Source organism: Bubalus bubalis, chromosome 18, assembly GCF_019923935.1.
Source record: "Bubalus bubalis isolate 160015118507 breed Murrah chromosome 18, NDDB_SH_1, whole genome shotgun sequence".
Taxonomy (NCBI): Eukaryota; Metazoa; Chordata; class Mammalia; order Artiodactyla; family Bovidae; genus Bubalus; species Bubalus bubalis.
This window is the reverse complement of record NC_059174.1, coordinates 46,830,463-46,851,998: the sequence shown is the minus strand read 5'-3', so window position 1 is coordinate 46,851,998 and position 21,536 is coordinate 46,830,463. Positions and strand designations below refer to the sequence as shown.

The window sequence follows — 21,536 nt, the reverse complement described above, 5'->3', positions numbered from 1 at the left end:
TCAGATTTATTGAAATCTCAGATATTCTAAATACACCTTTTAAAATAAGGCAGTTCTGTTCAAGCTGAGTGTAGAAGACATTTGGAAAATAAAAATGTATATAATATCCAAGAAAAAAACATGAAAAAATACTGTGTTATGCTCCAAGTTTTAGAAAGAATAACATTTATTTAATATTTGTATAACTTTAAGGAAAAAATATCCTTTTACAAAAAGTTGCCAGTCAGCATATACACCATAGAATTGATACGTAATTACCTTTATGCCTTCACTGTAACGGAGAAGGCAATGGCACCCCACTCCAGTACTCTTGCCTGGAAAGTCCCATGGGCGGAGGAGCCTGGTGGGCTGCAGTCCATGGGGTCGCTAAGAGTTGGACACGACTGAGTGACTTCACTTTCACTTTTCACTTTCATGCACTGGAGAAGGAAATGGCAACCCACTCCAGTGTTCTTGCCTGGAGAATCCCAGGGACGGGGGAGCCTGGTGGGCTGCCATCTATGGGGTCGCACAGAGTCGGACACAACTGAAGTGACTTAGCTTAGCTTCACTGTAAACTTTATTTCTAAAAAAGATTTATCATATTAAGTATCTTAAAAATGAAGGAGAAGGAGACTGCTGTGATTACCAGCAGGACCTCTGGAAATGTTAAGGCTTCCTGTCAGGGCTAGGGTGATTCTCATCTTTTTGTTGGTTCTGTCTGATAGGAAAATGAACAAAAATTTAATGACACAAATTAAATTTATGTTTTTTGACAATCCCCTTTGTTCCTTGCTCCAAAAATGGAACTCTTGGCATATATACATGTAAAGAGCATCAATATCTTAGGAAAATAGACTGTTATAAAGCACTGATTCATCATTGTATACAGTTAGAAATTAACCCATATTTACTTTTTTTACTTGTTTTACAGTTTCTGTCAAGCCTTTGGATATGAAATTTATGCTCATACACTAGTTAGTGGGAAAGATGTTCTAATGGTAATTTACTAGAGGTAGTGAAAAATACGGTTTTTGTTGTTCCCTATTTTTTTAATGGTTCATATTCCATGAAAAGTGAAAGTGTTAGTCACTCAGTCATGTCCGACTCTTTGTGACCTTATGGGCCACACTCCTGTATCCTTGGAATTCTCTAGGCAAGAGTACTAGAGTGGGTAGCCATTCCTTCTCCAGGGGATCTTCCTGGCCCAGGGATCGAACCCAGATCTCCTGCATTACAGGTGCATTCTGTACTGTCTGTGCCGCCAAGGAAGCCCAATAAGGGTTATTTATTCCTGGAACATTTATTAAATGGTTACTGGGTGCCAGGCTCAGTTCTGCATTTTTAACATTTTTTTGGTCTCATTTAGTCCTCATAACAACTCTTTGAGGAAAATGCCACTTTACAGATGAGGTTCAAATTTGGCTATTTGTTGACTTTACACAATTCGTTAAAAAAAGAAAAAGAAAAAAAGAAAAAAAAATTTTTTGGCTATGCCGAGAGGCTTATGGGAATCTTAGTTCCCTGATCAGGGATTGAACCTGGGCCAAGGCAGTGAAAGAACCAAGTCCTAACCACTGGACTTCCAGGGAATTCCCACACAGTTAGTAAATTTTGAGGCCAGGATTTGAACTCATGATGTCAGATTCTACAGCCTGTTGACCAGTAAAAATATCTAAATCCAGTTTCGTTTTGAGAGCTTAGTTCTTTGAAAAATTTTAAATCAACTATGTGTTAAATCAGGTTTCTTTTCAGCTTTTCTGCTTCTTTTCTGAGTAGAACAACAGGTCTTTATTCTTATACAGGTTGACTTTGTGGACTTTGGGCTCTGCTTTGGGCTGCAGATCACCTGGTCTTGACACAGGCTGTGGGATGGGCTCCCAGCTCCTCCAGATTGTGTTCACTCAGGTGAACGGGTGAGCAGCTTCCTGAGGCAAGCTCTTCACTTGCCCGATCACTGGAGTACATGGACCAAGTCAAAGGGTGTGTTAAAATACAAATTCAACTTGAGTACATTTTGAAGATCTTTACTGGCTTTATTCCTTGATTCATGAGTCAGAGAACTACCAATCTAGCAGATATACAGGAACTTCGAGGAGCTATACCAAGTTAATTTTACATGCAGAGGGAGAGGGGCAAGGAAGTTACAGTAGCAAAAAGCAGGCTGATTCTGGCCCGATTACTTTCCCTTAGGGGATGATAGGGTCTATCAGACAGATTACTTCACTAATGATCATCAGGTGATTTCTGCTTGGCTGGTTTAATAGTCCAGTTCTAGAGAGGCTGAAACTAATTAAGTCTCAGTTTGGTGACGTGAAGCTTAGCATAAGTGACTCCATTTTGGGCCTGTTGTCTTGTTTTTAACAGGTGTAAGCATTTTTCTCATGAAAAAGTATTGGGTTTTGTCAAGTGCTTTTTTTGCAGCTGTTGAGATGATCATATGAATTTGTTCTTTATTCTGTCCACGTTGTGTATTACATTAGTTTATTTTCAGATGTTAAATCAGTATTGTTAAATCAGCATTCCTGGGATAAAGCCCACTTAGTAATGGTTTGTAACTCTTTATATATATATATATATATATATATATATATATATATATATATATATTCTTTGCTTTTAAAGAGCAGTTTCAAGTTCACAGCAAAGTTGAGAGGAAGGTACAGAGGTTCTCCATATACCTCTTGCCTCCACAGGTGCATAGCCTCCCCCATTATCAACATCCCCCATCAGAGTGGTACAGTTGTTACAATTGATGGTCCTATATTGACATCATGTTCACCCAATGTCCAATAGTTTACATTCAGACTCACTCTTTGTGTTGTACAATCAATGAATTTGGACAAATGTATGTACATGTATATATATGTGTGTGTATATATATGGGTGCTTGCCTGATAGCTCGTTGGTAAAGAATGGTGTGTGTGTGTATATATATTGTGTGTGTGTGTGTGTGTGTGTGTGTATATATATATATACACATCTGCCTGCAATGCAGGAGACCAGGGTTTTACCCCCGATCCGGAGGATCTCCTGGAATAGAGAATGGCAACCCACTCCAGTATTCTAGTCTGGAAAATTCGCTTGACAGAGGAGCCTGGTGGGCTACAGTTTATGGGTCACCAAGGGTCGGAAATGATTGAGCAACTAACATACACACACACATATATACATGTATCCATCATTATAGTATCATACAGAATATTTTCACTGACCTAAAAATCCTCTGTGCTCTGTCTACTCATTTCTTTCCTCTCCTGCAACGTCTGGTATCCACTAATCTTTTTACTGTTTCTATAATTTTGCCTTTTCCAGAATGTTGTAGTGGAATCATACCGTAGATAGCCTTTTCAGCTCAGCTTCTTTCACTTAGTTACATGCATTTAAGATTCCTCCATGTCTTTTCATGGCTTGATAGCACATTTCTTTTTAGCACTGAGTAATATTCCTTTATCTGGGTGTACCACCATTTATTTACCCATTTACCTTCTGTCTTTATTACTTCCCTACTATTCCCATGTCCTCTTTCTTATTAGATCACACAACTGCTTGGACAGCTTCTGAGCCTGTGAATCATATCTGTGTCATCTCTGTCACAGCCCAATACAAATCAGCGACAACTGTTTCCAGCTTCCTGCAAAATAAATGATGAATTAATAAGTTTGCTGATTAAGTAATAACACATTCCTACACGGTATTTCTATTATGGTATATCTTCTCCCACAGTATAAATACAAAATTAAGTATATAGAAATTAGAAAACTTGATATATGGTATCTGATCCCTGGATACTAGCTAAATGAGTTCTTGCATGTTTTGACCACAGTGTTTAGCTTTGATGACTTCAAATTGTGTTTTAACAGGAAACAGTGACATTTAAGGATGTGGCTGTGGACCTCACCCAGGAAGAATGGCAGCAAATGAAACCTGCTCAGAGGAACTTGTACCGTGATGTGATGCTGGAGAACTACAGCAACCTAGTCACAGTGGGTAAGGGTAGCTTTGCAGTCTTAACACAGAATTCTGTCTTTGAAATATGTGAAGACTTCAACTTGCCATATGTCTTTAACTAGCATTTCCTTTCTTCATATGATTGTATGTGCTAGTCTTTAGAGTAAATGCTAATTATTTTGTATCACTGTGAAAGTTCCTCCATCATCTTTCATAGGCCCTCCAGTCCCCAGGACTCAACCCAAGATCTGGATGGTTGTCTCCAGCATTAACATTCAGGTCCTTTGCTGTCTCTCAAAATAGGTTGTCAAGTCACCAAACCAGATGTGATCTTCAAGTTGGAGCAGGAAGAGGAGCCATGGGTGGTAGAAGAAGAAATGCTTGGGAGGCACTGTCCAGGTGAATAAGTGAAAAGGCAGGTCTGAATGGGAAAGCCACATAGCAGTTGTTCAGAAGGTTGATACCATTTCACATTTTCCAAGATTTGCTTAAGTCTTCTAGAATGACAGAAGATATGAATGCCTTGAATTATGGTGACACTTCTAGATACTATTCTTATGTTGCAGCTCTCTTCCTTTTTTCAGATTTTAAATACTAAAACTTCCTAGCTCATTTACAGCCTTACTTTCAGGATTAGTGTCCCTTTCTATGATCCTTAAGCTTTCTCATTCCTTTGTATTCACAGGTTTTCTCTTTTGTGTGTTCAATATTTGAATTAAATTCCCTTTCATTTCTTTTCTTCTTTCTATTTTGAAAAGCTTCAGATTTGTTTTGTAACAATACTCACACTTTCTGTTGTACTTCACAACTCTCACAATCCAATATAGCTTTGAAAGTCTCTGACTTACAGCTTGTTACCTCCTCCTTGCTTATTCACACCTTTCATTCCTTTAATTTTTTTGAAATATAATATATGCACCCTTGGTTAAAAAATATTAACAATCCAAAAGGTAACATTAAAAAGTGAGTCTCTGTCTTACCCTTCACATTCAGTCCCTTTCTTTTCCAAGTTAAGTACACTTTTTTTCAGAGTCGTGCTGACCATTCTTGTTTATTTCACCATATGAATTTTATTTTTTTAATTTATTTTTTGTTTATTGGTGTTTTTTAAGGTGGAACAGTTTATTAAAGGAATTATGAAATTTTTTTTTTTTTTTGGTCTGTGCTGGGTCTTTGTTGTTATGCGGGCTTTCCTCTAATTTAAGTGAACAGGGGCTTGCTAATCTTCTTTGGTGTGCACGGGCTTCTCATTGTGGTTGGTGGCTTCTCTTGTTGCAGAGCACGGGCTCTAGGGCACTCAGACTTCAGTATCTGTGGCTCTTGGACTCTAGAGCACAATCTCAATAGTTGTGACGCATGGGTTTAGTTGCTCAACAGCATGTGGGATTTTCTCAGATCAGGGATCCGACCTATATCTCCTGCATTGGCAGGTGGATTCTTTACCAACTGAGCCACCAGGGAAGCCCCTTCACTGTATGAATTTTAAATTTAACTATTTCCAGAGAAAAACCTGTTGGATTTTTTTTGCTGGGAATGTGTCAGAAGTATAAATGAACTTTCAGAGAGCTGACATCTTTATACCGTCAAGGTTTTCTATCCAAGATCACATTCTCTGTCTTTGTTCGTATCTGCCTGTTTTGTATCCTTCAGAAATGCTTTCCAAGGTTTCCTTTATACCTTTTGTAAATTTCTTACTAAGTTTATACCTAAGTAATAGACAAGAGAAAAAAAAACAGTGCTAATGGAATTGGAAAGGACCCTATAAAACCATCTTTATTTACAGATAATAAGATGATATCCCTTAAAACACAAGAGATTCAACTTCAACAAACTTAAAGAGAATTCAGTGATATGGTAAGGTATCAAATTAACAAGTAAAAATCAGTTGTTTTCATGTATACTTCAACGACCAGTAGAAGGTATAAGGCAAAGGAAACCACATTAATAGTTGTAATAATATAGATAAAATACTATTCTGGATATAGGCATAAAACGATAAAAAAAAACAAAGTCGTGTCTTCAGGGAGCTTATAATTTAGTGGGAAGTAGAGTTCCTGAGATTTTGAAATTAAGAAAATATCTTTAAAAAAAAAACCTCTATATTTAGTTGATCGTTGGCTATGTATAAAATTCTTAGGCCACACCGTCTTCTCTAGAGGATTTTGTAGACCGTTCCCTGAAGACTTTAGATAGTCCTCTACTGCTTCTTGGATTTGAATGTTGCTTGGAGAAATCTGAAGCCTGATTGTTTTCCTTCATACATGACTTGATTTGTTTGTCTGGATGCCCATAGGTTTGTTTTTCTTTAAAGCTTTCGAACTTTATGAGGCTTATTGATCAGTCAATATCAGTTTTTCCTTTCAGCTTTTATATTCATATTTTTTGGTTCTTGTAGTGTCATATAGATCTGAATAACTGTCATTCCTCATCTTTGAATAAGGACATTTCCTGCTGGACCCATTGTTTACCGAAGAAGTGTTGGAGATTGTATAGAAAAATACTCTGAGCTAGTAGGAAGCCTCTGATGCTTGTATCGACTTCCTCTGTCACACAGAGTTTTGTGTTAACAGTTGGTTTGCTCTTCACTTCTTCTGAATCAGAGATTATCAGTTGCATGCTTTCTCTAACACTCAGTTTCTCTTCTACCTTCTTATGTCAATATCCTGCTTATATGAGAATAATAGCTATTTGCATCTCTGCAGATATTTGCATCTATTTAGTTCTGTCTTTCCTACCTTTTGACAGGGCCAGAACAAGATGATTATGTTCCACCAGGCAGTCTTAACACATCCAGATTCCATTGTTGTAAAAAATGACTCATTCATTCTGTCCACAGGGTGTGCCTTCTGTTTTGGAGAACTCTGTTCACCGTGCTTTCTGTCTGAGACAAGAAATAACAGCCACTGTCTATTGGTTTCTTTCCTACCTATTTCTGTCTATCCTGACTTTCCTTATACTTTGGAATTGCAGTTTAGCTGCCTTTTAGTATAATTGAACACATATTTCTTTTTCTGTTTTTTCTTCATGTTTGCAGAGAGGAGAGAAGATAGAGATGTTTAATTCCATCATGTTGAAACAGGAAAGTCTCTTCTGTATTTGATCCTATGGATCACCCTTCTTGGAAATGTCTTCTTTACTCTTCTGTAAAGGATTCTGATTTTTCCTCCATTTGTTTATTTTTTCTTATTCCCTTATGAACTTTTCTCCCCCATATGTGTTTTACATAATTCCTCTTCTCCAGCCCTCAAGAACATTATTGAAACTAGTTCTAAATTACATATGGACTCCTTTTTCCTTTATGTACCTTCATGATGTAGATGTGTTCCTGCCTTCAAATCAGTATGTAACTCCGGACTTTAAATTCATCCTCTTTTTTTTTCAGCCCCACTCTTCTCCCTGCCTTTCAAGTACCTAAATCCTCCATTTTGTGTGTGTGTGTGTTTGTGTATTTGTTTGTGTTGCATGGCATGCAGGATCTTAGTTCCCTGACCAGGGATCGAACTCACACCCCCTGCAGTGGAAGTACAGAGTCTTAACCACTGAACTGCCAGGGAAGTCTCCCCACTTTAGCAAATTTCTGAAATGTTATCAATAGAGCAGTAGGAGAAATATTCAAAAGTAATAATTTTTGGTCCTCCATTTTAGAAGTTTGGAAAGTTGATGAACAGATCAAGAAGCAACAGGAAACCCTTGTGAGGAATGTCACATCCATCTCCAAGAAAACTCTGATTAAGGAAAATGCCCTTGAATATAAAAATGTTGCAAAAGTATTTCCTCTGGACTCAGACATTGTTACTTCAAGACAAAAGTTCTTCGAATGTGACTCACTTGATAAGGATTTTGAACATAGTTTAGACTTATTTAGTTATGAGAAAGGCTTTATAAAAAAGAAAAGTTATGAATGTAATAAGTATGGGAAACCATTTTACCATTGCTCATCCCATGTCATAACCCCCTTTAAGTGTAATCAGTGTGGACAGGATTTTAATCATAGATTTGACCTCATCAGACATGAGAGAAGTCATGCTGGAGAGAAACCCTATGAATGTAAGGAATGTGGAAAAGCTTTCAGTAGGAAAGAAAATCTTATTACACATCAAAAAATTCATACTGGGGAAAAACCATATAAGTGTAATGAATGTGGAAAAGCTTTCATTCAGATGTCAAACCTTATTAGACACCAGAGAATTCATACTGGAGAGAAACCTTATGCATGTAAGGATTGTTGGAAGGCCTTCAGCCAGAAATCAAATCTCATTGAACATGAGAGAATTCATACTGGAGAAAAACCCTATGAATGTAAGGAATGTGGAAAAGCCTTCAGCCAGAAGCAAAATCTTATCGAACACGAGAAAATTCATACTGGTGAGAAACCTTATGCATGTAATGAATGTGGTAGAGCTTTTTCTCGGATGTCATCTGTTAATCTACATATGAGAAGTCACACAGGGGAGAAACCCTATAAATGTAATAAATGTGGAAAAGCCTTCTCTCAATGCTCAGTATTTATTATACATATGAGAAGTCATACAGGTGAGAAACCCTATGTATGTAGTGAATGTGGAAAAGCATTCTCTCAAAGTTCATCCCTTACTGTACACATGAGAAATCATACAGCTGAGAAACCCTATGAATGTAATGAATGTGGAAAAGCCTTCAGCCGGAAAGAAAATCTCATTACACATCAGAAAATTCATACTGGAGAAAAACCTTATGAATGTAATGAATGTGGGAAAGCTTTTATTCAGATGTCAAACCTCATCCGACACCAGAGAATTCATACCGGTGAAAAACCGTATGCGTGTACAGTATGTGGAAAAGCCTTTAGTCAGAAATCAAATCTCACAGAACATGAAAAAATTCATACTGGAGAGAAACCCTATCGTTGTAATCAATGTGGAAAAGCTTTCAGTCAGAGACAAAACCTCCTTGAACATGAAAAGATTCATACTGGAGAGAAACCATTTAAATGTAATGAGTGCGGTAAAGCTTTTTCTCGAATCTCATCCCTTACTCTTCATGTTAGAAGTCATACAGGGGAGAAACCGTATGAATGTAATAAATGTGGAAAAGCCTTCTCTCAATGCTCATTACTTATTATACATATGAGAATTCACACTGGTGAGAAACCCTATGAATGTAATGAATGTGGAAAAGCATTCTCTCAAAGAGCATCCCTTTCTATACATAAGAGAGGTCATACAGGTGAGAAACGCCGAGTGTACTAAATGAATAAGACTTTCTTTTAAATTCAACCCCCCAAAAAAAACCAAACAAACAAACAAAAAAAATAAAATAAATTCAACCCAAGCTTTACTTAACTTTAAAATATCTTGGCATAATCTCAAAAAATGAACAAGATTCTTATGAAAAAATTATAAAGCTTTATTTAAGGGCAAAAGATTGGAGTAAAGGAGAGAATATAGATGGAAAAACCCAGTATTATAAAATGTCTGTTCTTCCCAACTTAATCTATAGACCTGCTAGAGTTCCAAACGTCTAACAGGAATTTTCTAGGATCTTTATAAAATGATTCTAAACCTCATATGAAATAAAAGTCTATGGATTGCTGAGATAATATTGAAAAAGAACAGAGAGGACATATCTTCTACCATATTCTACATGTATAGCAAAGTTATGGTCATTTAATAGTGTGTAATATTAGTATATTAATAGGTAGATAGAAAAGTTTTACAGAATAGAATGCCTAGAAATAAACCCGTGAATATATGCGAACTTGTTGTGTATTAGGCATGACATAATGAATCAGTAGGAGGAACAGCCTAGTCAATAAAAATAGTTGGAGTACTTGAATCTCCATACTGGGGAAAATAAAATTGCATACAACCTTACAACATATAAAGAAACAGAATTCCAGAGGATTTGAACACTGAAATGTGAACAGCCAAACTCTGAACTTCTTGGAAAGAAATAACAGGATGCTGTCTGTGACTTTGAGGCAGGGAAACATTTTTTAAAAGGACCCTGTAGTTTCTCTTCTGGATAGACTTCCTAAAGAAATTCACAACTATGCATAAGAAATATATATATCTGAATATAAAACAACCTATATATTGAAGGGCTAATGAATAAAATGTGATATTAAAATAAGAAATAGTATACAGCAGTTAAAAGTAATGAACTTGGTCTGTATTGTGTAACATGGGTTGTTATCTAAAATAATGTTGAGTGGAAAAAAATTAAGATCTAGCTGAAGCATACTGTAAAATAACATTCATGTAAATTGGAGTGAAGTCATTCACAAAAAATAGAACTATGTTTTTATTACTGAAATATGTATGTAAAACTATTTTAAATGGATTAAAAAGAACACATATTAAATTATTGATAGTGTTGTCTCTGGCAGGAGATTAGGATTCAGGGTGTTGATCGAAGGGGGCTTTTAGCTTTACTTGTAATTTTTATGCCTTAAAAAGAGATGAATAGCATATAAAATGAATCTTAAAAGTTAATGATACATAATGGTGATAATGGATGTCTTAATATTGTTTTTGTACTTACTTCACAGAATTTATGGGTTAGGGAATGACAATGCATAGAGGAAAGTGTTATAATAGATTCATGTGTTCTATCAGATGCTGAACTGTTTTGTCAAAAATATTTCCAGAAAATTAGTAATTAAAAGTAATAATCCTGTTTACTAATTAATATGAAATTAGCATGTCTCATCAGTCTTATGCTTTTTTTTTCACATTCTTTATTTAGGACTTAATTTTCAACCAATTATATCTTAGATTCAAGAAGCATGTAATTATTTGTTAAAAATTTGAAAATCAGAGGGCCATGTGACAAATCAAATGTGATTTTTATTTAGAATTTTAGGGTATCATGATCTAATGATCCCTACTCTCTCAGTGTGTCTTGTTTTATTTGACAACTTGTTGAATTCATAACTAATGAGTTAGTAATATGATTAGAGTCATTATGGAGAGAAAAAAATCTTGAGAAACTAACTCTACAATATTAGTCTTCTTACTCTGTACATTTCCATACAACCAGCATAAGTATTATTATAATCATTAATTATTACAATATTTTGAAACAAGAAAACCTTTTATTTTCTTGAGATCAGTTCAGTTCAGCCCGGTCGATCAGTCATGTCTGACTCTTTGCGACCCCATGAATCACAGCACACCAGGCCTCCCTGTCCATTACCAACTCCCGGAGTTCACTCAGACTCACGTCCATCGAGTCAGTGATGCCATCCAGCCATCTCATCCTGTCGTCCCCTTCTCCTCCTGCCCCCAATCCCTCCCAGCATCAGAGTCTTTTCCAATGAGTCAACTCTTCGCATGAGGTGGCCAAAGTACTGGAGTTTCAGCTTCAGCATCATTCGTTCCAAAGAAACCCCAGGGCTGATCTCCTTCAGAGTGGACTGGTTGGATCTCCTTGCAGTCCAAGGGACTCTCAAGAGTCTTCTCCAACACCACAGTTCAAAAGCCTCAATTCTTCGGCGCTCAGCTTTCTTCACAGTCCAACTCTCACATCCATACATGACCACTGGAAAAACCATAGCCTTGGATAGCCTTAAGCAATTATGTAAAATTGCTTCACTCTTAACCTATAGATAATTTTATTTCTTCCACAACCCTTGATTTATGTACCTATCTGGTTTTGGTTGAAAGCAGTATGTGGTCTAAGACCCTGAGCAGTAATAACAGTTCCTCTGAAAGGATCTCATTTTCTGTTAAACAATAAGTGAATCAGCCCTTCAGGTATTTTTTTTATTGTACCATCTCTGCAGTATTACTTGATGCACAGAAAACTATTAGTGTCTTTTTAAAAAGGTGATTATGATTTGGAATGTTGTTCAAAAGGAATCTTATAGCTTTGAATGTTTGAATGTCAGTTGCATTTATTGGAAGCTAATTTTACAAAACTAAATCATTCTTAGACTAAATTTATGAAGTACAATCATGACTAAGCTCAGTTTTACTTCAATTAGTCATTTTTGAAGACTGACAGTAACTTAAAATTATAAATAGCAGGCACTGATATTTATGAAATCACCACTTTCCCAAAACTTAAATATCTAAATGTGTTATCACTTCATAATCTCTTCTTTCATGGGTTTTGTGGTAAGTCCAATTTTGCAAGCACACTTTTTTGTAGACTTTTTAAAAAGTACTTTTCAAAGTTCATGTTTTATACACACAACAAAATCTGTGTAAATATTTTTAGTTGCAAAATTTGGGAGGGTGATCTAAACTCATTTTTCACTCTGATTTTCTTCTTCATGCTTCTTTATTTGGCTCATATCTCACTTTTTTTCTGTCCCATTCTTTACATAGCTTTGGAGTCAACAGAAAAATTTTAAATTTCCCTTACACTCATAACAACCACCTTACGTGCCTTTTTAGCCTGTCCCACTAAGAGTGGCTGTGCTGATTGGGTGATATATAGTGCCTGAGAGTAAACCTGAATCTCAAGTCTAGGAAGGCTATTTTACTGTATGTCAACAAGAAGATGATCTTGTCTCTGTTAATTAATTTTTTTCCTATCCTGAAGAGTAGAAATAAGGTCTAAGTGACTGAGATAACATATTAAAAAAATCAATCAAATCACAATAAATCCCTCTCCACTTGGATACACATGAACTGTTACTGCCTGATAGTTTCCATTCTAGATTTCAGACTTAATTTGAAGTTTGCTGATATGAAAGATAAGGAAAAGAGAGAGAAAGGAAAACTACACTTTTGTGGAGAGCACCAGCTGGATGGTCACCAGTTGCTAAAAATGCAGCAGACTAAGGAGAAACATTTGGGAGTAAAGATAGGATGGAATTGAGTCATATTGTGGACATTCTTTTACCTGTAATTTGCCAGAGGCAGATCTTGAGATGAGAATTCCCACACAAGTGATTTATTAAGGAAGTGCTCCTAGAAAGAGTGGTAAAGGCATGAAGGAAGTGGGACAGGAAAGAAGTTAAGGATATCATCTCCAGCTGTAGTCCTGCCATCTGTCATTTCAGCCAGATCACTAAGGGAATTCTAGAATGTAAGCTCTGCCTTATACTCCCCTCTCTCTGAGCTAACTGCTGAACATCTTTGACTGCTGACAGCTTACCACTGAGTTCCTCTGTAAGAATTGCCTTCGGATGAAGAGAGCTGCATCATGCATGGCTACACTGCCTCCCCAAGGGCAATTTAGAGCAAGTGCGAAGAGCCATCTGAGTCCTAGAGCTCCCCGAGAGTTTGCAACCCTGTCACAGTTCAACTTCACCTTCCACCAATTCTGCTTCATTTCAGATTCTGTCTCCCAGGGAACCTGACCTAAGATGGGGACGTTTTGCAACAGCAAGTCTCAAACTGCAACAAAAATTTTAAATTCATTTATAAATAAACTCATCACATGTTAAGAACATTTTATGAAAAGTATATTTGAAAAACAATGACAATTGTATTATATAAATTTTCAAATACCTTTAATAGTTTAATGAAAGACAGTTGGATTCTCATCTCTGCATTCATTCTGTAGCAATGTTGCATGTTATGTAGACCAGGAAACTACTCTCAATGAAAGTGAAAAAGGAAAAAAGTTGTTGAAATTACTATGAAAATAATTTTGACCTAAGAGACCCCTGACGATTCTCCAACTACTCTTTAAGAACCGCTGTTTGACATCTGGCCTGGTCTCTTCAAAAACTCATTGCTAAAAGACTAAAGGGATGTGAAGGGAGGAGGACTGAGGAGGGGTATTGGCATGCTATTTAGTAATCTAAGTAGTCCTAGATGGAGGATTTCAGAAACAAGAATAGTGGGCAAAGAAAATGTTAAAATGGGAGTAGATGGAAACAAATACAGTGGAACAGAATAGCAGAATTGACTTATGATATTAAAAACAGCAATGAAATTACTGGAAAACACCGGCATATAATTCACAGAGTTGATGTGACTTTGATTTAAAGTTTTTCAAGTTCATTTATTGTTTCAGATAGAGGGACTCTTTGTGACCACGTGGACTGTAGCCTGCCAAGCTCCTTTGTCCATGGGGATTCTCCAGGCAAGAATACTGAAGTGGATTGCCATACCCTCCTCCAGGGGATCTTCCTAACCCAGGGATCAAACCCAGGTCTTCCTCTTTGCAAAGACAGAGCTAGTGTTTTGAAATACAGATTCAGTAGAATGTAAGAGACCACAAATAACAGTGCCTTAAAAGTTGATCTTTTTATCCACACATTTAATAATTAGTCTGCAGTTAGGTAGTACAGAACTGGTACAAATTCTCTTTCTTGTTTTCCATAACTCCTAGGGAGGTCTTATTCACACAGCCCAATATGGCACACTCACATTCACATCCCCAGGAGTCAAGGAGAATAGGGGGCAAAGAGGCACATCAAGTTTACTTTAAGGACAGGGATCTAGCATTACACACATTACCTTCTTTTACACACTGCTGGCTAGCACTTAGAAACAGGAACAGAAATAGCCGCAGAGCCAGCTGGGAAATCACAAAGATGTATGACATTCAGCACTGGTAATGATGCAAGTAAGTGAATACTGAACATTGCTGGTAAGGATGTGAAATGTATGAGTCCTGTGGAAATTAAAATTTTAACACCAGTTTTAAAATCCAGGACTTTTGGTTTCAGGTTTGACATTTAAGGACCTTGGAAGTCATCACTTCCATCCTTAAAACAAGGAGAAAAAAATAGGAACAAACTGAAAATGAATGACTCCCCCCACCCCCGCCCCAGTTCTAGGAACCTGCAACTGTTAACTATTATTTTTTAAAGTTTTTTTTAAACTTTTATTTATTTGGCTGCACCAGGTGTTAGTTGTAGCACCAGGAATGTAGTTAGTTGTAGGGACCAGGAATCAAAGCCAGGCGCCCTGCATTGGGAGTGCAGAGTCTTAGCCACTGGACCACCAGGGAGGTCCCTCTAAAGTCTTTTAAAGGAAGTTTTAACAGCAAAATTGAGGGGAAGGTACAGTGATTTCCCATATGCCCCCCACACCTCCTGGCCACTCCATTACCAACATCCCTCACCAGAGCAGTACATTTGTTACAATGGATGGACCTACATTGACACATCATAACCAACCAAAGTTCACAGTTCAGCCTCAAAATTCACTCTTGGTTTGTATGTTCATGAAAAGTGAAAATGTTAGTCACTCGGTCGTGTCTGACACTTTGTGATGATAGCCTGCCAGGCTTCTCTGTCCGTGGGATTTTCCAGGCAAGAATACTGGAGTGGGTAGCCATTCCCTTCTCCAGGGGTTCTTCCCAACCCTGGGATTGAACCTGGGTCTCTTACATTGCAGGTGAATTCTTTACCTTCTGATTCACCAGGGAAACCCTGTACATTCATGAGTTTGGACAAATGTATCCACATGTATCCACAATTATATAATAGTATACAGATATTTTCACTCCCCTTAAAATCCTCTCTGCTATGCCTGTTATTCCCTTTTTCACTCCAACCCTTGGCAACCATTGATCTTTTTGTTTCCGTAGTTTTGCCTTTTCCATATAGTTGAATTATATAGTATATAACCTTTTCAGATTGGCTTCTTTCATGTAAAAATATGCATGTAAATTTCCTCCATGCTTTTTTATGGCTTAATAGCTCATAGGCTTGCTTACTTTGTGAAAATCAACGACTTTTCTTAAACCTATCAGAGAATTGAGGTAGCAGGGGAAAACACCACCCTGAATTGTGAAGAGATGGAAAATCTAGATAACAGCCAAAATCAGCTTACCTGGAGCTAAAGCCACATGAGTCATAAACTGTTGTGCTGTGCTGTGCTTAGTCACTCAGTCATGTCCGACTTTGTGACCCCATGGACTGTAGCCCGCCAGGCTCTTCTGTCCATGGGGATTCTCCAGGCAAGAATACTGGAGTGGGTTGCCATGTCATCCTCCAGGGGATCTTCTCAACCCAGGGATTGAACCCAGGTCTCCCACATTGCAGGCAGATTCTTTACCAGCTAAGCTACCAAGGAAGCCCTCATAAACTGTTAGGAATACTTAAATGATAATTTCGGTGCATTGCTGATGGGAAGTGTGGATTAACTTGAATGTGAGAAGTTCTAGGGGCCCAGCCTGAGAACCCCTGCACTTGCATGTACTTTACCTCCAAGAACCCCACCAGGTTCTCAAGGTGAAGATCTAAGAAACACCCTTGCCCATCATTTGTAGTCTAGGAATGGGCAAGCTTTTAGAAATACACATAGTGTTCTCCATTACAAAGGCCTGCTCTCCTAGTCAAATTAGGTTACAAGAACCTCATCTCCTTGAGGGAAGAGCAACTAGCCAGTGCCAGCCCCCTCTAATCTTCCTGTCTCACTGAAAGGGAAAAAGGAAAAAAAGGCAGAGAAATACTTCCAAAGTATTCAGATGCATTAAAAAATGAGATTTTAAATATAAGATTATAGAATGCTCCCCATCCCCCATACCTTAGCACCACCTTGATAGGGCTCCTGTACAATAACAGTGGATTGCAAAGCAAAGAGCCACAATATACAGACTTGATTTAAGGAGGAGATATAGGGAAACCCAAAGACAACGTGGGAGGAGAACAATAACAGTAGAGGGACTTCCCTGGTGGTCTGATGATTAAGAATCCAACACGGGTTTGAGCCCTGGTCCACAAACTAAGATCCCTCATGCCAGGAGGCAACTAAGCCTGCACAGGGCAACTTCTGAGCCCATCCGACTACAGCTGTGCTTGGCAGCAAGAGACGCCAGCATAATAATCTGGAACACTACAACTAGAGAGTAGCCCGTGCTCTCCACAACTAGAGAAAGTCTGTGTGCTTCCAGGAAGACCCAGCGCAGCCAGAGATAATAAATGAACAAATAAATAAAAACAATGACACTAGGGGACAACAGAGGATGAGATGGTTGGATGGCATCACCGATTCGATGGACATGAGTTTGAGCAAGCTCTGGGAGTTGGTAATGGACAGGGAAGCCTGACAGGCTGCAGTTCATGGGGTTGCAAAGAGTCAGACTCGACTGAGCAACTGAACTGAACTGAATGACACTAGAGAAAACTGAAACCTCTGGCACCTATAGATGTAGCAAATATTAAACATGGTCCAGCTACTGGCAAGATTTACATAACAAGTCACACTAAGGTCTAGTTACTTCAGTTTATGTTACCCAGTGTGCTTCCACAGTGACTTGGGGTAAAGGATCCACTTGCAATGCAGGAGATGCAGGAGACGCAGGAGACTTGGGTGTGATGCCTGGGTTGGGAAGATCCACTTTAGGAGAAAATGGCAACCCGCTCCTGTTTTCTTGTCAGGAAAATCCCATGGAGAAAAAAGTGGGGTCACAAAGAGTATGTGACCAAGCAACTGAGCACAGACACACATATTACCCAATACATCATATACAGCTTTCAACAAACAATTACAATCTATGCTAAAGGCAAGAAAAAGTTGTCTGAAGAGAGGAAGTAAGCATTAGAACCAGGCTCAGATATGAGCTATATTTTGGAGTTATCAGATAGGAAATCCAACATAACTGATTAATATGCTAAAGGACTCTAATGGAAAATGTAGACAATATGCAAGACAGGTAGGGCAAGCAAAGAGATGAAAACTCTAACAAAGTATTAAAAGAAAATGCTAGAAATCAACATTTTTGATAGGTTCATCAATGGACTGAATATAGTCAAAGACAATCAATGAGCTTGGAGCTGTGTCAGTAGAAATTTGCCAAGCAAGTGTAAAGAGAGAGAAAAAAAAAAATGATTAAAAAACAGAGCCACAGCAGAATATCCAAGAACTGTGGGAAAATAACAAAAGATGTTACATATATATAATTGGGATGCCAGAAAGAGAAGAGATAAAGGAGACATATTCTAAATAATGATGACTGAGAGTTTTCCAAAATTAATAATACCAAATCACAGATCCAGGAAGCTCAGGAAATAACAAGCAAGTGAAATACCAAAAAATCTACACCTATGTATATATGACCATTGAACAATGCAAGGGTTAGGGGTGCCGACCCCTGGAGCAGTCAAAAATCCACATACTGCTATCTCTGCCTCAAAAAACAAGGGAATTGATAAATGACTCACCCAAGGGCAAGAGGCTGCAACAGTCTGGATAGAATCAGGACTCAAACCCTACTTCTTTTGGTTACACATATTGTGATCTCTATTTGAACAAAAACCTTTCCCCACACTTAATTTAATGATTTGTAAAATGAAATAATGGCTGAGAATTTTCCAAAATTAATGAAAAATGAAAATATAGATACTATATTTATTAAGTGCACCCTAGCAGTTCAAATCCATGTTGTTTAAGCAGAAACTGTATATCATATTGAAACTGGAGAAAATTAAGACAAAGAGAAAAATCTTGAAAAATCCAGGGTTGGGGTGAGGAAATCTTAACTATGGGGGAACAAGGATAAAAATTACATTGGGTTTCTCTCCAGAGATCATGTAAGCACAAAGACAATGGAGTGAAACATCTAAAGTATTGGGGAGGGGGGGAACCCTAGCATTCTACAAAGCTACAGTAATCAAAGTAGTATGGTTGGTACTGGCACAGAAACAGACCACACAGATCAGTGGAACAAAATAGTCCAGAAGTAAACCCACACACATCTGATCAAGTAATCTATGACAAAGGAAGCAAGAATATACAGTGGAGAAAAGACAGCCTTTTCAATAAGTGATGCTGGGAAAACTGAACATCTACATGTAAAAGAATGAATGAAATTAGAACAGTTTTTCATACCCTATACATAAATAAAATTAATTAAAGACATATTATAAAACGTGAAATCATAATACTCCTAGAAGAAAAACAGTGCACTCTTGCAGGTCTTAGTAACCTTTTTTTTTTCTTTTTAGATCTGTCTCCTTAGGTAAGGGAAACGAGTAAAAATAAGCAAACAAGACCTAATCAAACTTAAAAGTGTTTGCACAGTAATGAAACCATAAAAAAACAAAAAGGCAACCTACTGAATGGGAGGTTACAAATGATACATCTGATAAGAGGATAATATCCAAAATATAATAAGCACTCATACAACTCAGGAGCAAAAACAAACACCTATTGAAAAATGGGCAGAGGACCTGAATAGGCATTTTTCCAAGGAGACATACAGGTGACCAATAGACACATGAAAAGATGTGCAACATTACTGATCAGCAGGAAAATGCAAGTCAGAACCACAGGTTAGATACTACTTCAGACCTATCAGAATGGCTACTGTCAAAAAGACAAGAAATAACAAGTGTCAGCGAAGATGTGGAGAAAAGGGAACTCTAGTACACTATAGGTAGGAATGTAAATTGATAGAACCACTATGGAAAACAGTGTTCTGTTGTTTTTGTTTAGTCACTGAGTTGTGTCCAACTCTTTTGTGACCCCATGGACTGTAGCCCTCCAGGCTCCTTTGTCTGTGGGATTTTCCAGGCAAGAATACTGGAGTGAGTTGCCATTCCCTTCTCCAGAGGATCTTCCCGACCCAGGGATTGAACCTGCATATCCTGCTTGGCAGGTGGATTCTTTATCACTGAGCCACCAGATGATGGAAAACATTATGGATCATTACAATCATTAAAGTATATAGATCTAGGAACAGAGGATCAAAATTCATGAGGCAAAAACTGATTGAACTATATTTATAATAACCAAAATGTAGAAACAATGAAAATGTTCACTAACAGAAAAAAATGGGTGAACAAAATATGCTATATCCATTCAATACAATATTATTTGGCCATAAAAAGGAATGAAGCATTGATATATGTTACAGCATAGATGAATCTCAAAAACATTATGCTACATGAATGAAGCTGAAACAAAAGACCACATATTGTATGATTATTCCATCAATGTGAATTATACAGAATAGGCACATCCATAGAAGCAGAAAGCAGATTAATGGTTCCAGGGACACTGGGGAGGAAGGATTGGGGAGTGACTGCCAAATGGACATGGGGTTTCCATTTGGGTTGATGAAACTTTTCTGGAATTAGTGGTGATAATTGTATACCTCTGTGAATGCACTAAATGCCACTGAGTTGTACAATTTTTAAATGGATAAAATGTGAATTTTATCATAATAAAAATGACTAATAGAACTGTAAGATACTTCAACATCCCACTTTGAATAATTGATAAATCTATCAGGCAGAAAATCAGTAAGAACATATCGTTGAACTGAATAAGAGGATTGATAAGCTGAATTTTTTAAAATGTTTATTTATTTGGCTGTATCAGGTCTTAATTGCAGAGAAGGGGACGACAGAGGATGAGATAGTTGGATGGCATCACCAACTCAATGGACATGAGTTTGAGCAAGCTCCGGGAGTTGGTGATGGATAGGGAAGCCTGGCGTGCTGCAGACCATGGGGTTGCAAAGACACGACTGAGCAACTGAACTGAACTGAGATCATTGCCAAGTGCAAGATCTTTGTTGCAGCATACAGGGTCTTTTTAGTTGCAGCATGCAGGATCTAGTTCCCTGACCAGGGATCAAACCTGGGCCCCCTGAACTGGGAGCTCAGAGTCTTAACCACTGGGCCACCAGGGAAGTCCCTTGATCAGCTGAATTTACTTGTTGCTTATAGAATACTTCATCCAAAAACAGCTAAGTACACATTCTTCTCAACTCAGTTCAAATATTTACCAAAATAGATGACTTTTTGCCCATAAAACAGACCTAACACATTTTAAGACTAGAAATCATATAGAGTATGGCCTCAGACCACAATTCAAATAAACTATAAAACAACAAAATATTTGGAGATTAAGCAACACATTTAATATTTATTTATTTATTTTTGACAGCACTGGGTCTTCGTTGCTGCTCATGGGTTTTCTCTATTTCTGGAGAGCAGGGCTACTCTCTAGGGCAAGGGCTTCTTGTTGACGTGGCCTCTCTTATTAGGAAGCACAGGTTTGGGCTCTGTGGTGTGTGGGCTTCAGTAGTTGCAACACATAGGCTCAGTAGTTGTGGCACATGGACTTAGTTGCCCCACAGCATGTGGGATCTTCCTGGACCATGGATCAATCCAGTGTCCCCTACATTGCAAGGCGGACTCTTAACCACTGGACCACCAGGGAAGCCCTCAGTTCAGTTCAGTTCAGTTCAGTTGTGTCCAACTCTTTGTGACCCCATGGACTGCAGCACACCAGGCCTCCCTGTCCTTCACCAACTCCCGGAGCTTGCTCAAACTTATGTCCATCGAATCGGTGATGCCATCCAACCATCTCATCCTCTGTCATCCCCTTCTCCTCCTGCCTTCAATTTTTCCCAGCATCAGGGTCTTTTCCAATGAGTCAGTTCTTCATATCAGGTAGCCAGGGAAACCCTAAGCAAAACATTTATAAATAAAACAATTATTTTCAACCAAATGAGGATACAGTTTATCAAAATTTGTTGAGTGCAGTGAAATGAATACTTGGAGAGAATGTATAGCATTAAAGTTCTATATTAGAAAAGAAGAAATATCTAAAATCAGTAATTTAAGCTCCTACTTTAGCAAACGAAAGAGGAGCAATATAAACCTAAAGCAGGCAGAAAGAAAGCAATAATAAGAACTAGAAATCATTGAAATTAAAAACAGGAAATCAATAGAGAATAATCAGTGGGAACAAAAGCTAATT

At 37.8% G+C, this 21,536-nt stretch overlaps 1 protein-coding gene across 1 annotated transcript in view; it reads left to right on the top strand.

Moving 5' to 3' along the window:
* Nucleotides 1-21,536, top strand: part of LOC102395792 — a 64,975-nt gene that overhangs the window by 16,810 nt on the left and 26,629 nt on the right. The window contains 3 exon segments of the mRNA XM_045163212.1: nt 3,843-3,969; nt 4,234-4,329; nt 7,576-9,151. Coding sequence (XP_045019147.1) covers nt 3,843-3,969; nt 4,234-4,329; nt 7,576-9,151 — 1,799 coding nt within the window.